This window comes from Pseudopodoces humilis, chromosome 11 (assembly GCF_049639895.1).
Source record: "Pseudopodoces humilis isolate 2021_Gansu_Grassland_sample_001 chromosome 11, ASM4963989v1, whole genome shotgun sequence".
Taxonomy (NCBI): domain Eukaryota; kingdom Metazoa; phylum Chordata; class Aves; order Passeriformes; family Paridae; genus Pseudopodoces; species Pseudopodoces humilis.
In genome coordinates this window covers 18,359,076-18,382,919 of record NC_142210.1, presented here as the reverse complement: position 1 = coordinate 18,382,919, position 23,844 = coordinate 18,359,076, and the positions used below count along the sequence as shown (strand labels likewise).

The 23,844-nt window shown below is 37.8% G+C and overlaps 1 protein-coding gene across 8 annotated transcripts in view; it reads right to left on the bottom strand.

Annotated features, from left to right (window-relative positions):
- Window positions 1–23,844, bottom strand: part of PEX5L (peroxisomal biogenesis factor 5 like) — a 106,374-nt gene that overhangs the window by 21,448 nt on the left and 61,082 nt on the right. Inside the window, exons 2-8 of one of the 8 annotated variants that reach the window (XM_088061023.1) lie at window positions 18,960–19,064; window positions 17,622–17,660; window positions 6,938–7,049; window positions 4,955–5,164; window positions 3,769–3,895; window positions 3,164–3,260; window positions 2,662–2,736 (exon numbers count right to left, since the gene is read on the bottom strand). In XM_088061023.1, coding sequence (XP_087917149.1) covers window positions 2,662–2,736; window positions 3,164–3,260; window positions 3,769–3,895; window positions 4,955–5,164; window positions 6,938–7,049; window positions 17,622–17,660; window positions 18,960–19,064 — 765 coding nt within the window. The remainder of the gene's footprint in view (window positions 1–2,661; window positions 2,737–3,163; window positions 3,261–3,768; window positions 3,896–4,954; window positions 5,165–6,937; window positions 7,050–17,621; window positions 17,661–18,959; window positions 19,065–23,844) is intronic. The other 7 variants (XM_088061025.1, XM_088061028.1, XM_088061024.1 and 4 more) reach the window with 7 other exon arrangements.

Sequence of the window (23,844 nt, the reverse complement as noted above, 5' to 3'; positions counted from 1 at the left end):
GCCTTTTGCCAGCCCAGGGTGAGGGGATGGGAGTGGAGTGGCAGCACAAGACCTGCACAGCTGCAGCAGGTGTTGGGGTGGCACCCTGCCCTCCCCTGGGGAGCCCCACCAGGGTCAGCCTGTGTCCAAGGCTGGACACTGGGTGCTGTGGTTTGATATTCTCACCTCTCTGCAATGGAGATGCTGTGGCTGATCATGGCTTCTGTGCTCAGGGACAAACCTTTCCATTCCAACCCCTTCCTGCACTTGTATTCTCCTCATGTGCTGTTGGACCTTAACTCTTGGTGAGAGGCTGAAACTGCAATCTTAACTTTTGATCAAGTCTTCAAATAATGAACTAAATCTGTCCCCTGCAACTCCTCATTTCTTTAGAGTAAGCGGCACATCCAAGCAAAGTTAGGGCCATTAGTCTTTCTGTAGCTATCTGGGAGAAGTGAGGAATTAATTTTGAGTTCTAAATATTGTTGCCTCAAACTGGAGATTTATGAGTTTTACAAGATTTTCACTATACCTTTGTCTAAGAGCATTGACATGTTAGAATTAGGTACAGATTTTTAGCATGACAGGGCTTTTGTACACTCTGTGTGAGAAATTAAATACTTAAAATGCCCAGGAAAATATTTAAAGAGTTAAAACATGAGCAGACTTTATGCATAAACAATGAAACATATTATCTCTCCCTGCAGTTTATAATTTTAAGATTAAAAATAAACCTTCAGAATCCTCCCCTCCTCCCCAAACACTGTAGGATATCTCAATACCAATAAAAGCATAACAAGGAACTTTTCAGAATGGCAGATAAAAGAAAGAACAAGGATACTTTGGGAAAATGCCATTTAAGAGTTTATAATATGTAAAATATGATGTGAGTAAATGATGAGAAGCCAGATAGCCACATCCAGTGACAGCCACCAGTGACCTGACCATTACAGCCTTCAAACACATTTCTCCCTTCGTAGTTCAAAGCTTATCTTTTGGATTTTTTATTGGCACAAGTGTTGGTAAACAAGGATTTTGTTAAGAAGATTGTATAATTTTAATGAAAATATGACCTACTTAGCATTTCACTTTGAGGAGCTAAATGTAACATGTCAAAGATGAGTGATGAGGTGATTGGGAAACTGCTGATGGAAAACTGCAGCAAGTTTGATAAGATGAAGTCTTTAGGGTATGGCAGAATATGTTGCATTTGCAAAGGTTACCCTTAAGTGAGATAGACAAGACCTACAGAGGACAAAGTATGGCAAACATATGCTTTGATAAAAGCCCTAACGTGATTTCTTTTGCAAGCAGATTAAGAACTCGCTCAAGACAGATGAGCCTGTGTGTTGGGAGCTGACAGCTTTGACAGTCCAAGTACGAGCAGGATGAAGCAGGCAGTGAACAAAACCACATTTCAGAGTAACCTACCTAGAACAGGAACACATTGTCACTTCAGGTCATTTCTCTGCATTAATAATTGCCAGTTTAACATTTTGTTGCTCAAATGGACCACAAGTTTGAGACGAGCAGGTTACAACAAACCAAAACAAAACATGAAATGTACCGAGACAACAGATAAGAAATTTAGTCTCTGCTTTTTTTTCAAGTTGGCTTCTTCAACTTCATGGTTTTTTATTTTGAAATATCAGTCATTTTACAAAACATTATGGAGCCCCGACTGACTGAATTTAGTAAACTGAGTGAAAAATGTGGATTTTTGCTTCTGCAATTTTTCTAGTGGAAGATAAAAGGGAAATGGATCATATAAAGTAGAGATACACTGCATTTGTAATTGCTTTTACAGAAAGCCACAGCATTTAAATCCTGTGACTGTCTACTTGACTTACACACATCTTGGTTGATGTCCTTGGCACAAATGTCCTAGAATTTAGAACTATTGGCTGAGGAACAGCTTCCTAAAAAGGGTCAGAGGTGCTTCAATATGATCTGGACAAAGCATGTGAGAACACACCATCCATTTCAAATGGATGCATTGTGTAATAGATCTTTTCCATTACTAAGATGTACTAATCTATTGTAGAGAAATATCATGCATTACAACTGGTGTGGGGCTTCCAGAGGGGAAAAAATCACCCTGTTTGTAATGTAGAGATGGCAAGGAAGTAAAGGACATGTTTTTTCCTAAGAAAAACCCAAAAATTGATCTGGTAACTGGGTTGTGTTTCTACTTTCTCAAAAAAAAAAATAAAATAAAATGGTGTATAATCTCAGGATACACATTTGGCAAGTAGTGCTTCATTTTTCTATTTTCAAATGAGACTATTATTTTTCATTAATTTCCAGATTTTCTATCTGACAGAAAGTTTTTGAAGTCCAGGCCTAAAAATAGCTGTGGAAGGTGAGAAAATTTTCAACTAAAAGCTAATCCACCAGAAAACTCTCTTCCTCCTTCCAGTGGCAATGGTTGAAGTGTTTCAGTTAAAAAGTAAGAAGCAGCCAAGAAGGTATTTGATCTATCACTACAGGTACAAATATTTATATATCACTACAGGTACAAATATTTACATCTGCATTCTGATAGACCAACCTGATCTATTGGAATGCATACATAAACATTTGTACCTGTATGTGCATACACACATGCAACCCTCAGTAATCATTTCCAACAAGACCTGTCCAAGACACAATACAACAGTGGAATTGGGCAAATCTACAAACCTTTAGCCCAGAGCCCTCCGTATTAGAGTTCCTTTTCCAGCAGGAAAAAGTCCTGTGACCACACTGCTCCCCCACCTGTGGAGATAAACTGCTAATGAACATTGGTGTAATGATGGCTTCACGATTTCCTTAGCAATTTCCCAGTTCTGGGGATTCCTGCCTGACCAAGAGACCTAAAGGATAGATATTTAACATGGGCAGGGAACCACTAGAAGCCTGAATTTCAGAACTGGAGGGAGGGAAAAAGATGGTGCTGTAAACTGTAGTTTGAAGTTTTCCCCTCTGTACAGGAAGGTCACAGTTCACTGCAGTATTAAATTCTGAATGTTTCAGATGCTGATAGTTAATTTCATAACCTATTCATTTCAGAGGTGTGTGAAGATATTTTCCCTGATGATCCTGAAAATATCCCTTGAATAGTTCTCCCAGAATGTCAGTGGTTTGCCAGTGGGAAGTTCCTCCTTGCCTTTTCATTGTTAATAAATCTACCAAATCCTCTTACCTGTATTGCAGGTGCAAGTTCTAATTCTGATGCTGAATCAGAGTCCAAGGCACTCTTGACATTAGTCAGCTCAGACTGTGATCTGTTTTCTGTGGACCTAGAAATAATGCATTTACACACTCAGCACTAGGACACACTGCCCTAGGTCTTTCAGGTTCACAAGCACACAGTGATTAATTAGATTATTTCTTTTAGCTGAACTGTTTAATTTGCAGTTATCAAAAGTGCCTGGACCCTTTGTGTTCTCACTCTTCTATTTCATGGGCAGGGAAACTGAGGCTAGACAAAGACATGAGACTGTGCCTCAGTTGGTGTCTAGAAATCAATCACCACAATAAAGGATTTCACTGCATGTCTCTGCAGAATTCTCACCACCATTTATTGTTAATTATTAACACCTGCTACTTTCCACAACATTAAAAATTGCTGACAAAATGGCATTTTATAATGCATTTGCTAATGATACATTGTCCAAAATATGTACTTGAACACATTTAATGCCATCATAACAGGTTTAATAATATGATTTGTTATTAAGCAAGAGTTTCTGTGAATTAAGAAAGCTGAGCTGAAAATAGTTTTTTAGGGAAAGCAAAAAGCTGTACCATAAAATCTCTTTTGATGGAGCTCTGGATGATGATGATGTTCGCTCTGCAGAAGGGTGGACCTTGCTACTCCTGTCTCCATGAAAACTGACATCATCCCATTTCTCTATCTGTGTCTGAATATCAACTGAAAAATAAAGAATAGAAAAATATGAATCTTTTAAAGAAACTACTGCTGAAAATTTTATTTCCTCTGCAGAGTGTGTGTTATAAAGAAAATAATGCCATCAAAGCCTATATTTTAGTAAAGGTCCAACATACAGAAATATTGTGCACCTTTCTAGTTGATATGGTGTGAAAATATTTGCAAATTCACATTTTGCTAAATCTGTTAGCATTCATTGTCAGAATGTCAGTGTAACTCAACTTAAAATCAGTGATTTGTATGTAATTTAGACAAATTGCAAAAATGAAGCTTCTTTTAGAGACTAAAGTGTAAAAATGACTATGTAGGCAACTGATATTATTCAGTCATGTGTCTCACTCACTTTGCAAAGATCAGATGTTCAGTTCCTGTTTGAAGATAAAGGTCTCTAAAAGAATTTCTGTGCTGATGAATGGAAAATTTGCTGCTTTGGTATAAATTACATTTACCTTGCAAATTTCTCAGTTGCACTGCAAGTAATTTAGTTTGGATGGAACTAAATCAAATTCACCTTTTCCAAAGCTTGTCAATAGATCAGACTTGGCAGGATATTGAGCTGTTTTGGGGATTTTTTTTTCTGTCTGTATAAATATATCTCTCTTGTCAAGAATGGATTTTTTTCTCTCTTATGCATAGATAAAACAGTATTTACAAATATAAATGTGCATTTCTGACACCTGCAGTTCTGAAAAGAACATCAGTATGGGCTGCCTCTCATTTGTGTCCTTTACCAATTTCTCATCACACCCCTACAGATTTTTCTACCATTTTACACACCCTAAATTCCTTTTTCCAAAGAAATTTCTAAACTTTATTAGCACACTTAGTGACAATAGGTAGAATGGCAAAGGAAAAATGTAAAATGTGTTCAGAGTATTTAAGGTTTAAAGTGTTTCAAGAAGTTTATAATGGGGAGCAAAGATTACACTGCTGAAATGTGGTGCAGCAAAAATTCTCATGTTCATTATTTTGTGATAGGAGCCAGGAGAAACTTGTGCTAAGCAGGGCCATGGAGCACTGATAAAATAGCTACACTCTTACCTAAATCTAGAGAAGACTTGTCTGCAACTCTGACAGCCTGGACTTTCTGCTCAGAATCCACACTGATCAGGTCAGGATTCTCTGTCTTCTTTCTGTGGGCTGAAGCTTTTAAGCCTTCACTTCTTGAAGGATTCTCTGATTTCTTTGCTTTGTTTTGGGTTTGTAAGACAGGTTCACTAAGATCCAAGAGATCCAGACCTGTTGATAATACTTAGAGACAAAATGTTAAAATTCAATGTGGTTTTAATTCAAATAGCTCACTTTTTAAGATTTTTTTTTATTTGGGGAAAAAATTACTGATGTGCTTGCATTTGGCTAGAATAAGTGTGTATTTCCTGGCTAGAGATGATGACCAGTATATTAAAATATGCCTGGGGATTTCAAGTGCTTAACTGAATGCAGTTTAGTGGATTTGCAAAAAAGCCTTTCCCTCTGAAAATCTTAAAGATTCGCGGTCTTATGTCTGGGGCCTTCACAGGTGAAGCCCTCTTTTGTTAGGGTTCCCTGCTCATTTGAGCTTTTAATAAGATTTGGTTTAATCTTATGATTTGTTAAGTCCTGGTAGCAGCTGCTTAGGGCAGTGCTGGAGCAGACAGCTCCTGGGGGGGACCTGGGTGATAAAGGAATGATATTTGTTAGTAGTTTCTGCTGTTGTTGTTTGTCCCTTTGGCCACAAATACAAAGTCTAATGACATTTCTATTAAGGATTGTATCAGTATGAAAGGAATGTTCAATTTCAGCTCTTCTTTTAAAATTTGCCTAAAGAGTAACATTCACAATTCTTTAGCATGTAAAAGGTAGAAAAACTCCTTCTTTGTCATTGTGTTACAGGGCAGGTGTTTTTGGCAAATGTATTTGTGTTATCTCTTGCAGTGCTTTATCTGTGTTCTTGGAAATCACTGAATTTCATCAATCTCCATAGAATACTTTTTTATTTTATTATTAAATACATCTAATTAACCCCCACATCAATCTGATAGATATTCAAGGCAGGTGCAAAATGTACAGGTGCACTTTAAAACAAACACCATTCTTAAACAACCTGAAATAGTTCTATTCATCCCTCTAATATCTTCAGCTATCTTTTTTAAAGGGAGAAAATATTACTTACAATATTTATCTAATTCAGTATTTCAGCTTTTGTTACTGGAACTTGCATGCTGCTTTAGACACATTAATTAGATGTCAAGATAATCACTCAGCTGTCAATTATTCATTTAATAATTTACATATATATAAATTTTAATTAAATGGCTTCTAACAAGCCAAGTCCTTTTATGAGGCAGCAAGAGACCACAGCAGAGCTGTGCTGATATTATTGTCTCTCAGCTGATCTGCTCAACAGCATCGATTACCTTTGCACAGATACGGGGTAGGAGGGGGTAATTTCTAAAAATACTTCCAAAAGGACAATATACTTCAAACAGAATTCAGTATAATTCAAAAGGTTTTTGGGATTCACTCTTAGTTTTTATTACCTTCTGTACTGCCTTGTTGCAACACAAAGGAGGTAAGAAATATATAATCATTTCACTAATAAAGTGTGTGAACTCAGCCTGGATAAACTCCCCCTTTTTCTCTCTAACATCTCATCCAAGACTCCATTATAAAAACCTCTTCCTAGAGTAACGAATATGTTTGATTGAAACGTGGGTTTTCCCACAGGTTAAAATTTTTCAAAACCAAATACAGAGAATTGATTCAAACTCACACGTACATCCTGTGAGACTTAAACAAATTGCATTCATTTCAGCCCCAAAGATCTGCTAGAAGTGATGTGATTTGAATCACATCAGATTTTCCCAGAAATGTAATGAACAAAGTGTTTCTTCTAACAGGTCAGGCAATTACAATTTAATGCCAGCTTGTGATTTTGTGCACACAGTAACAAACCAAAAAAATCACTTGACAAAAATGTGCCATAATTAAGCTAAAACTAAAACTATTTTTCTCTACTGAGGGATAGTAAAGAATGTTGTTTACCTGCAGTATTCGATGTTACAGGCCTTGCAACAGCTTCTGGCTTAGTTTCACAGAGAAAGTCATCAATGGAGGGGCTCAGGAGGGGTCTGCTCTCCTGTTGCTCATTCACCAGCTAGCAACAAAGAACCCCAGGTCACAGAGTGTTCTTGGGATGCAGAATTTACAGAAATAAAACATATTCTCACAATATCATGTGCTTTATTTTTAATTGTGAGAGTAAGATATTGCAATTAGACAATGCACAAATAGCACTGGGATTAAAATAATAATAAAAAAAAAGGTTTAGTTACTATTTTGGGGCAAAATGATATTCCAGTTTAACAAATCACACAAAAAATAAAGCAGCAAGATGATTTTTCCTTAGCAGTTATTGCATACTATTGCTTATAGGGCTAAAGTTACAGGGCCTGATGCAGCTCCCTTCAAATCCATGGTGAAGTTACCCTTCTCTATCACCAGGAGGCCAAGCAGGGCTTTGGTTTTTTTTGGAAGTGGCCTTTTTTTTTCCCCAGAGAACTTCCACAATAACATTTCATCTTGCAAATAAGCATTAGCCCATTAAACAATAACCTGCTGAGACAGAAAACACTTCTCTGCCGTACAACAACATGTGCATGACAGTGGATGGAGCCTGGCGAGTGTATGAACTTCCTGCATGAGTTCTGACTGTGGAAAGACTCATAAAACACTTCTTTATTTAGGAAAAGTTTTATGTTTTTAATTGGATGAATGCTTGTTTTTCTGGTACCTGACAGAAATCTCTGTGTTACAAGGAATTTAATGTATCAGGAATTAAAAAGATAAAACTGTACAAGTCTCAGAAATAAAAGTCTCCTCTTTACCATCTATCTCTGCTTAGAGGATCAAAACCTAAGCTGAGCTGGAAGCATGTCTGATGGTGTGCCCTGCACTTACTTTATCTTAGTATCTTAATTTCTTTATCTGAAAAAATGTTTTCCCATTGTTGCTTTTCTCTGGACATCTTTGAGCTTTATTTTATCCTTTCCTTCTTCTTCTTGACCTTCTGTTCTAGCTCTTTTTCCATTGTTGAATTTTCAAAATTTTATTTCAGATATGTTTGAATTTTTAAATTTAGTCCATGGACTAAAACTGGCCAAAAAGGTTATTTACTCATTCTCATATTTGTTAAATACTGGCCCTGAGCTACTCCAGCAGGAGGATTATCTCTAAAGTTATTACAGCAAACCAGATGAGTTTCACTGCTGTTCAGAACTTGATTTCTGTGTTGCAAAGCTGCAGCAAAATGCTGGAGCTATTGAAATAACAAGCCCACTATTTCGATGGATCAAACCTTTAAGCTGATATCTAGCACTGACTTGCTGTGTGTGCACAAATGCATCTGCACAGCACCTCAGAGTTTTGCACTGAAACCTCAGGTTTTTGCACCAGTTTCCATGAGCACCATGGAAGACAGATGAGTGTTTGCCTGCCCAGCTGGGTGCAGCACAACGTGCAAAGGTGGGGATCTGAATTTGGAAATCTGTCAGTGATGCTGTCCCAAACTCCAAATATACATGTGCTAAACCAGACTGCAGATGCAGCTCACCAGGGAATTCACCATGAGGGGTTTAACTCTGGATTGCCTGTCCAGGTTGCTGTCTCATTCAATGCACAGAAGGCACCTGCTTCATTTGGTGAGTCTCAACACTTGATTGGAAATTGCCTTTATATCAACTGCACACATTTGATTTTCATCATCCCCAGGTCTACAAATTTACCTAATGATGATATGTATGACTTAAGTAGATCTAATTTATCTTTTTATGATTTTGTGACAGTCCTTACTCATGACTATTTTGAAAAACATGTGGATGCCTTACGTTAAGAGTTGAGTCTTTTCCAAACTACTTTTAGTAATTTAAAAGTTTATCCCGATATCAGCAAAAATTGCTTGTATATATTTTTCTTTTTGCATTTACATCACATAAAGTCCTAGACCATGTGGAGAGGGACAGGAGGGAAGAAAGAAGTTCTGTAGGAATCAGTGTAAATATAAAAACGTCATAGAAATGCTCTGTTTCTGTATCTATAAAATTATCAATAAGGTACATTATCACAAGATCACAAGATTCAAATGCTCTCATCAAGTTTCCTATTACATTCTATGGAAATTTTCTTTAATAGGAAAGAATGGGGGAAGGAAAAAATGAAGATTATGAGAACCAAAGTACCCAAGATCACTCATTGCAGACAGTGAAGAATAGAAAATCTGAAGACCACCTGGAAAGGCAGTTTTTTGCCCAAACCTGCTGCACAGGTCAGAGGATAAACTCTGGGAAGACCAGAAATAATGTTAAGAATCAAAGCCATGGAGGGGAAGGAGACAAGACTTAATAAAGATCTGAATTTTACCAAAGTCTAACTGAAGTATGAGGTCTAATATTTTTTTTTCCTTTTCAAAGATGGTTATCACATCAGAATTTTCTTTATTATGTTCATTAGATTTATTACATTTTAAAGGAAGACTAAAAGAGTTTTACTTGCTTAGGCTAACAAAATGAAGATTGAGTAGGAATGTAGTTATTCTTCATCTACACATAAAGGGAGAGTCATCAGATGACACTGGAGGAGCAAAATTATTTCAGCTATAGAGAAATATTGGCCTGATAACAGAATGCTAAACTGGGCATGAGAACATCTGGTCTGGGAATTCAAAGAACTGAACTATCACAACAGTGAACTGTGTGAACAGTACTTTTTTTCTTACTGTCGGGGACAAAATGCCCACCTGTTAAAAATGTCTTTTGCCAAGCCTTCTACACTGCTGTTTATGATGTGACTGTGACCCAGAGGATCCTCCCTAGCCCTGTGTCCTCTGCTCCCATGGCTAAGGACTAGAAGCTGTAGGAACATCTTATTGAGAGGTTTGTTCCTGTGAAAAATAATCTGCTTTCAACTCAAATTTTTTTTTGTCAAAACAGATTGCAAAAACATGACCACATCTCCTAATTCTCAATAAACACAAACTACGTGTGAATAGCAATAGAAAATATTAGAAAAATACTATTTTGATGTGAAGCAGACATTTGATGATGAATTAAGACTTAACAAGTTAGAGTGCCATGAAATTATATTTTTTTCTGTACAGAACTTGGCAGTAGGGTAGGTTTCTGACATTAGTCTGTAAGAAATGTCACTTTTTAAGCCCTTGGTCTCACACTTGGAATTTTATTTTGCTGCCTCATATACTGTACCAAATTTATCCCTCGCTTAATACTGCTCAAGTTATTAGAGATATATCAGGCATGAGTTTGGAGTAGTGCATAAAAGATTTATGAGATGAAAACTGTGATCTATATTAAACCAATAATTTATGGTTCTCAAGCACCTTTCAGGTTGAAAATCACAGAATGCCTTAAAACATTCATGAATCAAGCCTGGCCCCACTGCAGAGCTGAGGAGTATTATCTCTGTGTTGCAGATGAGGGAAGCAAAGTGAAATTAAGAAAGTCACCCAACATCCCTGGGGCTGGAGAAGCAGCACTGGGGGCAGGAGCCAGGTGTCTGACCCCACACTGGATTTCTGTGCTCAATATCTGTACACAAGCCAAGTGGTGCAGACTCAGCCTGGGAGAATGGGGGTGTCTCAGTACTGATTTAGCCAGTGGGTGCCATAAATTCTCATAATGTCTCCAGGAACTTAAGTTCTCTCTATAAGATTCACTTTAATTAAAGAAGAAGCCCATGCACTCCTTTAATTGAGGGGTGTGTGAAATCTGTGGAGGCTGATATTCCCTACTACCAACACATCTGAAGATGCTCATCCATAGGATAAGATACTCCTAAATTCAAATGAGTCTTCTGCGAACAGCACAGCAGAAAAAGGTGGTTTTCATACCCAGTACTGCTGGGTATGTAATTTTTCATTCCAAAAAGCATGTAAGTGGGGCTTTTGGGTGCTTGGGAGAGGTACTGTGAGAGTCAAAAGTGTCTGACATCAGCCCCACTGCTTCAAAATATGCAAAGCAAGGATCATTTAGCAGTAATTAAGGTATGGTCCTTCCATCCCATTTTATATCCTCTCTTACTGCATTCCTGATCTTGATCTGTTTGCAGTGCACAAAGCATGCAGGTTTGTTTCTTTGTAAAAGTTTTACTAGGGCATAACATAATGCTAGTCTTTAAGATGAATTATTTAGACTTTAAATTGGGAGGGTTTTCAGTCAGGCATGGGTAGCTAATTAGCACCTATGTTTTGAGCACAGAGTGAACTAGTTCTCTTAAATTAAGTGCCTAAATTCCCTCCATGTTCAATGGGGAGAGATAAATGCCTAGAAAAGCAACTCCAGAGGGAGATCGTTCCTGCCCAATTTAGGCTGTCCCTTAGGAGGCTCTCAAAGGCACCTACCTTTCCCCCTGGCTATATATGGGATTTATTTTAGAAGGACTGGCTCAAAAGGCATCTAAAATTTAGATGTAATTTCCTACTGAAGTGAGTTGGATTGAATTTTGGATTGGATCCATTTTGTTGCCTGAGCCTGATTGAATTACTCATGGCACTAATTTAGGAAACCCCAAACTACTACAGGGTAATCCCCTGTACAGTTCAGCAGCAAAGCTGCTCCTGGGCACCAAGAGCTTTTCCTGCACTGCCCACTCAGTGTGGTGCTGCACCAGTGACATGAGCTGCTCCAGACACCTCAGAGAGTGGTGATGAACATGTGGCCATGAGCATGGGAGAAGGCAGGAAACATTTAACTCAGGTTTTCTACTGGAAAAAGTTCATATTTGAACTTTGCTCTGAGAAACTTGTCTGCTCTTTGGGTGACACTGGAAAAACAGGTAGAAGAGTCAGATCAATTCCAGCAGCTTGTAAGTGTTAGGCAGAGACACCAGCTAATTCCAATCACTAATAATTTTTAGGATACACAGCAATAGTTTCCTGACACACAGGTTCTCTGCACACACCTGGCACCTCATGACCTTTGGTGTCACTCACTGAGATAAGTGGAAACAAATAAATTGATTTCTATCTGGCTCTTTCTAAAAACCTATAAATGGGAACCCCAACTAAGAATGCAGGCTATTGTCTTCTAGAGCATAACTGGAAGCATTGGCCTGTCAGTCATGTCTGTGGATCATTATCTTGGCAGGATAAGAACTGAAAGACCTTTCCTGCTTGCATAGGGGTGTTTGGAGAGGGAACCCCTGACAAACTCAGTAGTCTCATGATAAAAATTAAATTGCATGAGTTTTGTTTTTCTTCTTTTCCTCACTTTTCTAGTATGTTTATAAATATTTTACAATCAAAACTACTGCTTCATACACCTTATTTACTATTGTGTAGTAAGTGTGATTACTTGGCTTTTTGCCCCATCCTTGTGCCAGAGTGATACATTAATTTTTCTCTGTCACTCTACTATGAATACATGTCCCAATGAAGCTGAAATGAGAGCCAAATATCTGGTTTTCATCAGAAAAGAGAATCAACTCACATGGCACATGGTATAACTGACTTCCACTTCATGTGAATTGTGGGAAGCTCTAAAACTGAGATGAGTTCATTGCACCCTCTTGCAAAGAGCACGCTGGTGTTGCTGCTTCTCTGAAGACCAGCCCTGCTCACCAGGTGATAACCAATGCTCTGTTGATAGGCAGTAGGAAGTGTGTGGTGTGGCCTGTGAATCAGGGGTGGCAATTTCTTATCTGAAATCACACAAACCAAGTCACCCCCAGGGCTTCACACAATCAGCTGTCGGGGTTTGTGTGAAGTCAGAGAAGCTGTGGGAGGATCGCTGGAGACACTGCATTGGATATTTGAATTCATGTGCCAGCTGTGCTGTTCAAAACCTTTGCTTAAGTTGCATTTCCATAAAGAGCAGTTGCATTTCTGGGTGACAGCTCTGGTTGTGATCTCTGTGTCACAGCAACAGCCCGCCTGTGTTTCTGTGTGCTGCCCTGTACAAGTTATGGTGTATTATTGCAAGGTAAAATTAAACATCTCACAGCTCAATATCTCCTTCCCCTTGTTCAACCTGGTCTGGCAAATGGGGGTTTAACGTGAGAGCTGGGTCTGGCTCCTGCATTTTGGCCTGGCTTCAGCCAAGCACTTAAACATGCTCTTCGAGACTCGAGGTTAAGCACGTGCTTAAGTGTCCCGCTGGATCAGAGCCCTGGGGGAAGAGGAGGAAAGGTACTCCTGTCAGATTTTAACTGTGACTTACAGTTTGGTCTGTACCCATACAGAAATGTGATTTATTGTAAATCTGCCTCTTGCATTCATGCCAGCCCCATACACTTCTTTAAGTTAAAGGAAGCTGTTATCAAAAATGAAGTGCCTCTCCCTCCTGGGTGTTAGAAGATTTTATTTATCATTTAGCCATGAGTTTTCTTTGTGGTGTTACCTGGTGATTTCTGTTTGAGCCTCTCCCCTGCCCTATATCATTATCTAGGCTGAAGATTTACAGCAGTGATCAAAGACAATATTTTGTCATCACCATAGATAATTTGAGATCCCTGCTATATTTTTGCATATGGGCTGTAACTGCTTGAAAAAAAAAATTAGATTTTTCTAATCCTCTCTGTGGATTTTTCTTCTCAAAGTTCTGCAGCATCTGTGAGTTAGGCCATGGTTTTGGATGTGTTACTGTGTCTGGTCACAGGAACCAAATCATATGCTCTTGTTGTATGGCCTTTCCCTGTCATGGCATGTCTGGTTGCTTTGGGATGTTTTCAGCAGCTTGGAGAGCTTGGAACTCATAAGCTGTTTGTGAATTGCAATTCAGTAGAACAGTTTCACTGGAAAAGCAGCCAAGTTCAGTGAATCTAGAACTGTAGCACATGGTTTGCAACTCTTAAACAGGACAGTATATTCACACTTGGAGTATTCATGAATGAAGAGCCAAGAAGTTTCTGAAAAATAACTCCTATTAATTAATATAAAAGACAGATATAAACTTATGTCTTATATTATTCACAAAAAAAGTTTGTCCAATCTTTCTGTCCTTAAGGAATAGTAAGGAATTTCACAATGTATGAAACAATGTGGTTAATTTTTTTTTTACTTTATTAAAAAAAATTACACCATCAATTCCCATGGTAATGTCAAATTAAAATTGTAATTTTGTGAAAAATGTATTTAATTTATGTGACAGAGAGATCTATATAACTTTAGGAAAGCAGCCAATTTATGGCTTTTAAACATATTGTCAAGGCAATCTTATTGTACTCATGAGAATATTTCTGCTGAAATTATGCATATGGCCCTAAAAGCAATAAATGCTGAGCAATATTTAACTTGGAGGTAAAGAACCAATTAATATTTGTACTGCTAAGCATGCATTTATTCATTTTAGTATTTCTTTCTTTTGCTCTTCAAGTATTTACCCTGTCCTAATAATAGATGAAAAAGAGATATCAGTAGGAATTAGGATGTGTCCCCTGATAAACTACTCAAAGCTTTTATAATAAATCAGATTTGAGATGGACAGAAAATACTGCTAATAAATTTATCATGAATTCTTTAAAAAGAATCCAAAATACAGCATCTCAAGCCTAGTTATCCTAAGATCAGTGAAGAAATTGCCACTGTTCTCAGAAGGTTGATTGGAATTTACAATGAATTCTTGCACTCCACAATTTGATAATGACAATAATCAAAATGGGCATGATTTTCGTGTTTTTTACCTGAATGTGTATCATTCAGTTAAAATGGAGTTAATTCTGGTTTAGGTTGGTGTAGAAGAGGAGGGAAACTAATTACATCCACTGGAACATCCCACCATTCTGTTATAATCTTATTGAGAAAACATTTATGGAGTGGGCTGGAAGTCAGTGCAAGCCTAATGCTAAGAAGCTTAGAATGAACATGATTGATTCAAATGGGACTGTTAAGTTTATATGGAAAACTGTGATTATGCAATCAAATTCATGTAGTGAGCCCTTGATACACACATCAGAAAATCTGCTAACAACATTCGGAGCTGAATATTAGCTATCTTTAATCTGTTTCCTCTACAAAATTGAATGAAAGCATTGAAAAATCTCCTGTTATAGATTAAAAAAATCCCAAACAACCCACCCAAACCCACAGAAAAGCACCAGAGGAAAACAAACGTAAAAAAAAAAGCCTAACAAAGCAAGCAAGAAAAGAAAGCTAAACCTAAGCAAAAACATACCACCACCACCAAAATAAGTAAAAAAATACATACATAGGCACATAAAAACATACATAGAAGCAAATGAAAATCGAAACACCAAAACAATGAAATTTAAACAGTGGAAATGTTTGAGTATTTTATTCACAAGCCCTTAAGCAAATATAAATGTGCTTAGATCAACTAAATATTGGCATGCAAATGAAGTTCACTTAAAAAAAATAATAGTTTCTACTCGGAATGCTAACTAGTACCTTACAGACCATAAAAAAGCCTTAAGCATCCGGTGGAGTTAATTAGGGTGTAGTAATGAAACATATCTCTTTTTCTGACGTGTGCCATAGCCGGCATTTTTCACAGGGGAGGATGAATTTCAGAATGGTTCTTATAATATAATTCCAGCTTTTAAAATTTCTTATTTCCAATTCAAATTCTAAACCCTAAAGTGTTCTGTGGGTTAACTTTATAAATTATAATTGCTCAGCATCAAAACTCTGCTCTGAGCAGTGTCTGCGTGGGTCCCATAAATTTCAAGAGGCAGCTCCTATATTTTTCAGCTACAAACAGAAGTGGGGAATAGCTTTCAAGATGTATTTTGCATTTCTTTTTCTTATTGGTGAAGTTTTCATGAACTCCCATTTCTGTTGTATATAATTCCAGAGTATATTGGCCACAGTATATTGTCATGGATATGAATCCCCTCCTGCAGGTCTTCTTTCTTTCTGTTGTCTTTATAGGGATCCTACCATGAGCAGCTTTCCAACCTGTGTACTCTAACAACGAATCTAAATTAGGTGTGATGGATCTGTGACAAATAACTCCTGTGACACTGTGAGATTTCTTTTGTTTTTGCTGGAAAAGTGTTTAAGCATGAACTCTTTTACTGCTCAATAAAGCAGTTAATCATATTTTAAAGTATAAGTCTGGGTCGAAGTATGTGATTGAATCAGATCCTTTGAAGTTCATTGACCTGTAGTAAATTGGGAATTTCACAGCTGACTGCACAATTAAACTTTGACTTCAGGGCATATTTAGGTTTAAATTTCTCATTAGAAAGTAATTCTGAACCAAGATTTTTTTTTCTCTCCTGATGAATGCAAAGAAGCTGTGAAGAGGTTAAACAAGAATTTTATTTTGCAATTAAAACCAAATTTATGCGTGATTTTTCTCATTTATTTCTCAACTTCAGGTAGAAGTTATTGGCTCATAGCCTAATATCCAGATAATCTTTGAACCTTCAGCAAACTTTCTTACATGTTTTCTAGGTTCCATTAATATGAAAAAAATGTCTTTTTTTCATTTGTCTCAGTCTCTTATGAATTATCTTTTAAAAGATAAAGGGAGACAGCAACATGGATAGAGTTATAGTCTACAAAATCCCATTAGAACTGAAAGATCACCCTCTTGATGCTTAAAGTATTAAATTTGGCAACTACTGAATCCTTTTTCACACCAGTAAGTGTGAAGAAAGTGACTTTTATGGAAAGTAATTGAGACAGAAAGACAGGATTACAAAAAATAGATACTGAAAGGTCCATTCAATTACCAGGAATACCCCTCTGCTCACTGTAGTACACTCATTACTGCTGGAATGGTGACTGAGATTCCCAGTTGCCAAATACTGCCACAGCCCCACAGGAGTCTGTGCTACTTTTTTTGGTTCTTGTTATTTGAAGATTTGCCTCCAGTTTTGATGATATAAAACCATATCTGATGGTATAAAATAATCCGTGAATTGGAAACAATTTAAATTTAATTCATAGTGTTTATTCAAAAAATAGATGTCATATTTTAAAAGCTGGGCTTTGCTAGGAGCATCACAATGAAATGGGACTATTTATCTGTCTTGTTCTGTGCTGGATATGTTTTTACCATTTTCCAGAGAAAGAGAGCAAAGAGACATATTTTAAATTAGTAATTCAGGGGCCTATGTACATTATCACTATCAAAAAGCAGATTTAGAGACTCTTCTTCATGTATCAGATTCCAGTTATGCTTTCTGTGGAGTCTGTCTCCACAGTCAGACATAATTAATCCTCCATTCATCAAGGATTTTGGAAAAGGGGGATTTCACTTTTTTTTTCTCTTAGAAAAGCCAGTGCTCCTCTGTCTGGGCTTGATCCTTGCAATTCAGTTGCAGGTTTTTTGCTTAGGTTGGAGCAGCATAGATACTAAATGCATTAAATTTCTCCCTAAGATGTGGACCTGCTCACACTGGGTTCGGTTGTGGTGAGAATTTTGGAAAGACCAGGCTTTGTCCTCCTGACCCATCTGGCTAGGGAAATTTACAGTCAATTTGGAACTTGTTCCACCCCATGAGCAGCAACCACATCCATCTGTTTCATCATGTAAAGAGCAGAGACAGACAGGATGGGGATGGTTGACACAGCAGAGCGTTTTCCTGCGTGGATGGTCGGGGTGAGGGGTTCACATGGACACACTGCAGTGACAGCACCTCAAACCAACACTTCAGCCAGACAAATAGGGGACAAATGACATATGCAATATGGTCGTACAGCTGCACATCACACATACATGATGCAGAGATGGTTATGGAAAATACTCACTTTTTCACTTGATTCTGCTTCCTTTTGGCTTCTGCACCCCTTTGGTGCATAGCAGGGAAGTAGGTATTTGTGTTTAGTGGAAGAAATTACACTGACTAACAGACACAAGCATTTTACTCATAAATTTATCACAGACTATTGCTGAGGAGACTGACAGACAGCCACTACAAATGGTGTGTTAAACATTTAATGAACCCAGGCTGAACTCCTGGCCCTGTTGAAGCCAAGGGAAGTTTTGCATGTCAAGCTTTTTTGGGGTGCAGTGAAGGTTTAGAGGGGGCTGCATTTTATGTGGGTTTCTAATTGTTTGTTAATCACTTAGTGGAAAATTAGAAATGATGCCTTAAACAGACCATCTTTTTCCTTTGTGCAATTTCTTCATAGACGTTGGAATTCACCATGAACAAAACCTGGCGTTCAACAGGGGCTGAGGAGGAAGTGCCAGACCTGGTTTCCAAATTAGTAGATGGTATTTCTAGAATGTGTATTAGTGCAGCACATCTGTGATGCTCTGCCTGAGAAGTGCGTGCTAGTGTGTGTGGCTCTTAGAACTTTCTAAAGTACAGTAGCTGTTATCCTAAATCATGAGTGGAATAAAACAGGATTGTGGATTTCATTTAAGGCTCTCACATAAAAACAGCTCCCAGCAATTTCCATTCCTGATGAGCTGGAAGTATTTGTGTGCAGTAAATATCAGCAGTATACTAAATGCACTTGCCTGGGGAACAAATTCACGTATGTGAGCAAAATGAGGGAATCAAATCCGCTCTCGTACGAGAGTGCTGTGATTTACAGTAGCGTTCAGTCACTGTCTATAAGAAACTAATGGAACCACCAAATTCTTGGTGGCTACTCCAAGGTATGTGTAAGGTTTAGTGTGGGGACATATGTCCTTTCTTTGACTGAAGGTGTAGAAATGAAAGCAATGAGATGTGCAAAGTCACATATTCTGATCCAGACCAGGAGCAGAACCCCAGTGAGAGTTTAGGAATGGGAGCTGAGACATTGGAAATGACATTACTGTGAACTGGTTGTTTCTTATTTTACATATGCACCGAATGGGAATATTTTATATATGAATTGCAAATGAGTATTTATGGCGTGACAATTGATGGCATGATTAGAACCAAGATTTTACACTAGCTTTAAACAACTTTCACGTAACTGAACTGGGGGAAAAAATGCATTTTTTGCTTAAATCTTCACGTCAAAACATCTAAACCCCCAATATTTACCCCAGGCTATTTTCCCCCCTCAGTGAAGCAGCGGGATGCCACTGGCGGGGCTGGGGACTCGCGCAGCGCCCGCGGCCCCCTCAGAGCCCCGCGCTCTGCCCACCTGGGATGCCACAGTGAGGAGGGGCTTTTCTTCTGCAGACTCCTCCCTCGGAATCTCCTTCATCACCATGGCCACAGCCTTATCGGCCGCCCTAGCGCCTTTGCCCTACAACAGCGAAACCAACAATGGCGCCAAGTCAGCAGCGGGCTCCGACCGCCTCCCGCGCACGCGCTCCCGAGCCGGCCCGGCGGGACGCCGGCCGCGCCCGCGCCTGGAAGCAAAGCTAGGTTGGAAGCAGAACACGCACTGTTTAAAAATAGTAAAAGTAATAATAATATAACAAATGGTCCGTCAACCCAATAGTTAAGGAGGCAGTTGGGGTCTAGCCGTGGTCTGGTGGCTCGTTAGAGTTGCCCCAGTGAAGTCAATAGGAATCCGGCGCTTTCCTGCTGGGCCGAGGCCTGCTGGAAGTTCCCCTGTGCCAGCCTTCCGCAGGATAGGATCCCCAGAGCAGCAGGGGCTGGAGGATCACCCCGTTGATTTAATTTTAGTTATCCAAATGTTTATACCCAAAATATCTCTTTGTGGGTTTTTGGATTTTGTTCTTAAAAATAGTGTCAAGTGGAGTTTTCAAATAAAGCACAGCTCCTTGTTGTTCACTGAGGCAAACTCTCCCTGAAACTTGAATGTATAATCTGGACCCACAGAGTTTATAGCTCTAGTAACATTCTAAAAGGCAATTTACATCATATAAACAGTCTGGGTTTTTGCTAACAGAACATACGGAGCCAAATTCTGCCATCGTAGACATTGCTACAGCTCTCCCCAAAATTATCATTGTTGTAGAACTTACAGCAAGGATTTATTTTTTTTTAAACTTCACTTTTCTTATAATTCACTTAATACATTTTAAATATTCTGGTCAAAGTTAAGATATTTTGACATTATTTAATATACATTAGCCAAACAAAAAGTGTACCAACATTATGTGCCATGCTGTTTGATGCCATTCTTTTTATTTAATGAGGGTCTTTATCATCTTGAATTCATGTGGGTTTCTGTAGCTTGATCTTTGGTCTTATTTTGATCTCTGCCTCTTGCAAGTGACAGAGAAGGTTGGAGCTTACGCATAAAGCATCACAGCAGAGCTGTTTTATGCCAGTGACCCTGGGCAGGTCCTTATTATTATACTCTAAAAGCTCCCATTGATTTCCATGGAAGTTTTAGCTGTGCAAAGACTGCAGGATCTGGCTCCATAAAAGAAGTATTTTACAACTGGACTTAAATATATTTAAATCCTTAAAAGTCTATTAACAGAAGGGATTCTTTGCTAAGACATCATATACAAGAATTATCTTCACTAGCAGTGTATTCTGTGTCAAGAAAAGCCCCACTCTTGCTTATCCCAAACTACAGACTGTTTCAGGAGCATTTCATCAATTGCAGGTAAAACCATTATGTACTATTACATGTTCTAAACTGATTTTATTACTGATCAGGTCAATATTAGATTAGCTTGCTTGTGCAACACATCACAGATACCCTACAGAGAGTTCTTTGCATGCTGCAAGAAATTCTCAGAGCAGAAGTGTCATAAATGATAAGCATGCTGGATTTGTGATGCCTTTGATATCCAAAGAACTGCAAAGTCATTGTAAAATTAAATATATTAAGTTCAATGAAAATTACTTTTAATTGGTAAGCATATCAAAGGTTCTGGGCCAATTACGTGTTTGTTCATGATTCATATGACATATTCCAGGTCTATGAAGCTTGTTTCCAGTATGACACATGAGCTATCATTAGCTAGCACTAATAGCATGCTATTGGTCTTTATAAAATGTAGTCCTTTTGTGCTGAGTGCTAGAACAAAATAGTTTATCAGCTAGGAAGGATGCATTGGAAAGCATGCAGTGCTTTTTATTTCTTGCAGAGTAAAAACCCACCAAAGCAAAGGTCAGGTCACTTTTTTGAAGACAGAGCCACTTTTTCTTCAAGGTTTCACCTACTGCCTGAAAAGAGTCATGATACTCGTATTAGTGCCTGCTGTTCATCCTCCACACACGTAACTGCAAAGCCCTGGGAGTGGCTGACACCAGATATAAAATGTCTCAGCAGTTTAAAATGGCCATGCTACAATGGAGAAAAGCAACCCAAAGGATACCTCTGTGCTATTTTTTTATGAGCAAAGCAAGTGGTTTAATGCTACCTTTTTTTAAAAGTTAGATCTTAAACTTTCCTGTGTGTAAGTCAGCTTGACATTTCTGGCTGCTCAGCCTATGGTATGTGAAACATTTTGAAACTAGAAACTGGTAGCAATTGCCTGGATACCGAAGAGAAAGACAATGCAGTTGAATAGCTTATATTTTCAGATTCTGATAGAGAGGTACACAGGGGAACAATTCACTGGAAAATACAGCTTTTTATTCTATTGACTAGAAATTAATATTGCTGTCCTATGTAAGGTAGGTAACCTTGAAAATTTTGGTCTCTCAGCCCTGTAGAGACCACTGTGGAACCAATTCTTGCCTATGAAGCCATTAGGCTGAAGAATTGGAGATAAATAAAACCAGTTTTCCTATGGTCAGGGTAACCTTGTTACTGTTGTCAACTGCAACTGAAATTAAAATCTCCAGCACATTTATTACAATAACTGTTATAGAATTTTTATTTTTTAAGGTGCTATTTACTTAGTCTCCTTCAATACTAATTGTTGTTTCTTAGCAAGCCAAAGAGTTACATAAATTTACCTGGTACAGCATTTTATTGTTCAAACCCTGTAATTCTGTAACAGCTAATTTTACACTTGCCAGGACTTCAAAATGAACAGTTTGTTGGTGGTGGAGGTTTGCAAGGTAAGTTACTTGCTCATGTAAACCACAGTTTAACAATTTAGTAAATAAATTTCATCATTCCCTATTGGTTTGCAATATAGAAATGGAAACAATCATGATGTAGAACATGACAACCCATGTGCAAATCATGACAAATGTGAATTGATGAAGGAAAAAATGCGTGATTTGATTTAATGGAACATACTGATTAAGAAAAACTGAGAAATGTGTCAGTATTTCAGTATTTGGTACATTAAAAAAATGCAACAGTTCCTTTAGGTAGTATCTCCACAGCAAAATAAGGAGTAGAGCTCAGAGTATTCCCCTGACGCTAAATATTTCTAATAGCATTGGGTTCAAACTTTAATAACAATTTCTCTAAGTTTATCCTTTGGGATCAGGTAATGGATAGTAACAGAGATTTCCATATGAGTATGCTGATTTAGCAGGATTTTGTAAGGAAATATTTTTTATTTTCTGCTGCTGTTTCTGAATAGTTCCAAATTCAGTTTTGTACAAGGCACGCTATTTAGATGTGGTACTTTGTAATGAATATTTAATTAAACTACTGTAAGAGCATATTAATGTAAATTTCTTGGGCAGCATAAAGTTGATTTTTTAATTTTTTTTTTTAATAAGTGATGCATATAGCTTTGTAACCTTGCTCATCTATGATAAAGCCTTAAGTGCTTGGGACCAAGAGATCACCTTCAGGTCCAGATGGGTGGATCAGAATGGACACATGGTCACACTTGAAACATTACTATTTAGTGCAATACTCTATAATTCTGTAATTATTTTCTTCATTACAGTGATTTGCAAATTTGTTCTTGCATATGAAAAGCCAACAGCCAGTGCTTTGTAAATGTTTGACATTTTGACAACAGTATTTAAACTATAATGATTAATTGCAGAAATTCTTTGTTGTCATCTATGCAATAAAAGGATTTTATCTAAAACCATTTCATAATTATAAGTTTGCTTTTGACAAATATTTAAGGTACTTAAATTCACTTTTCAGGAATATTTATAGCATCTGTTCTTGTGAGAAAGTGAGCAGAAAGAAATGATCAGATTTTCTTTTTTTTTTTTATGTATACATGAAGAAAGTATTCCTTCTTTACACAAACCTGTGCTGTTCCATTTATTTTCCAAAGATCCTACCAAGCTGTTTCAGCTTTAATTGACACACTACAATGCATCCCTCTTCACAGATATTATCTCAACATAGGCATGTTTAAATTTAAGCTTCTGTAAAATAGAAATTTTAAGACAGTTTTCCTTAAAGGAATTTGATATAATAAAAAAAAAATTATCTTCAGAGAGTGCAGGTACAGGTATGGCAGGATTTCTGGGCTCAGGGACATCTCCCTTTGTAGCTGAGGAGAAACAGGATAAGACCTCTCTGCATTTATGAATGTAATGCCAAAAAGTATGGCCAGATGTCCTGACCTTTCTCACTAGGCTATTGAATTGAAGTGTTTGAAAACAAAATAAAAATAAAACCCAGCAGTTCAGGACATCTTGAAGTACCGGTCTGCACTTTAAATATCTTTATTGGTTGGGAGAGCCTTTGTAAAGCAAACTTTATGAAAGGTGCATTAGTGAAAACTTTAAGTTTTAGCAGCTGTTGTCTTCCTGTGCTGCTGAAGGTGTTGGATTTGGAAGGCTTGGCTGCCCTCCAGATCCCCCAGCAGCTGATGTATTAGAGTACCAGCTAAGCAGCCTATTCCAAATGGCTTTAGGCTCCACAAATCTTCCCATTTTGTGCAACTTGAAAATAAAAATGAAGGGAAAAACTTGGCTTTATTTTTTTTTAAATTTTGCAGTGCTAAGATATCTACTTCTCAAAATGAGCACACAAAGCTATACAATGGTACAATGGGAGTTCCAGTGTCCACAATACAACTTTGAGCTCTTGATTTGCATACAGTCTCTTTATGACTTCAATCTTTCCCCTTCTCAGGCTTTTATGTTCATGTTTTCTGCATATGTCTTTCTTCTCTTCTATACTTTTCTGCTTTTTTCTAGTGGTGTTATATCTTGCACTTTATATACAATTAAAAATAATGAGGAAACGTATGGTGAGGCAGTTTTATGGAACAATACAA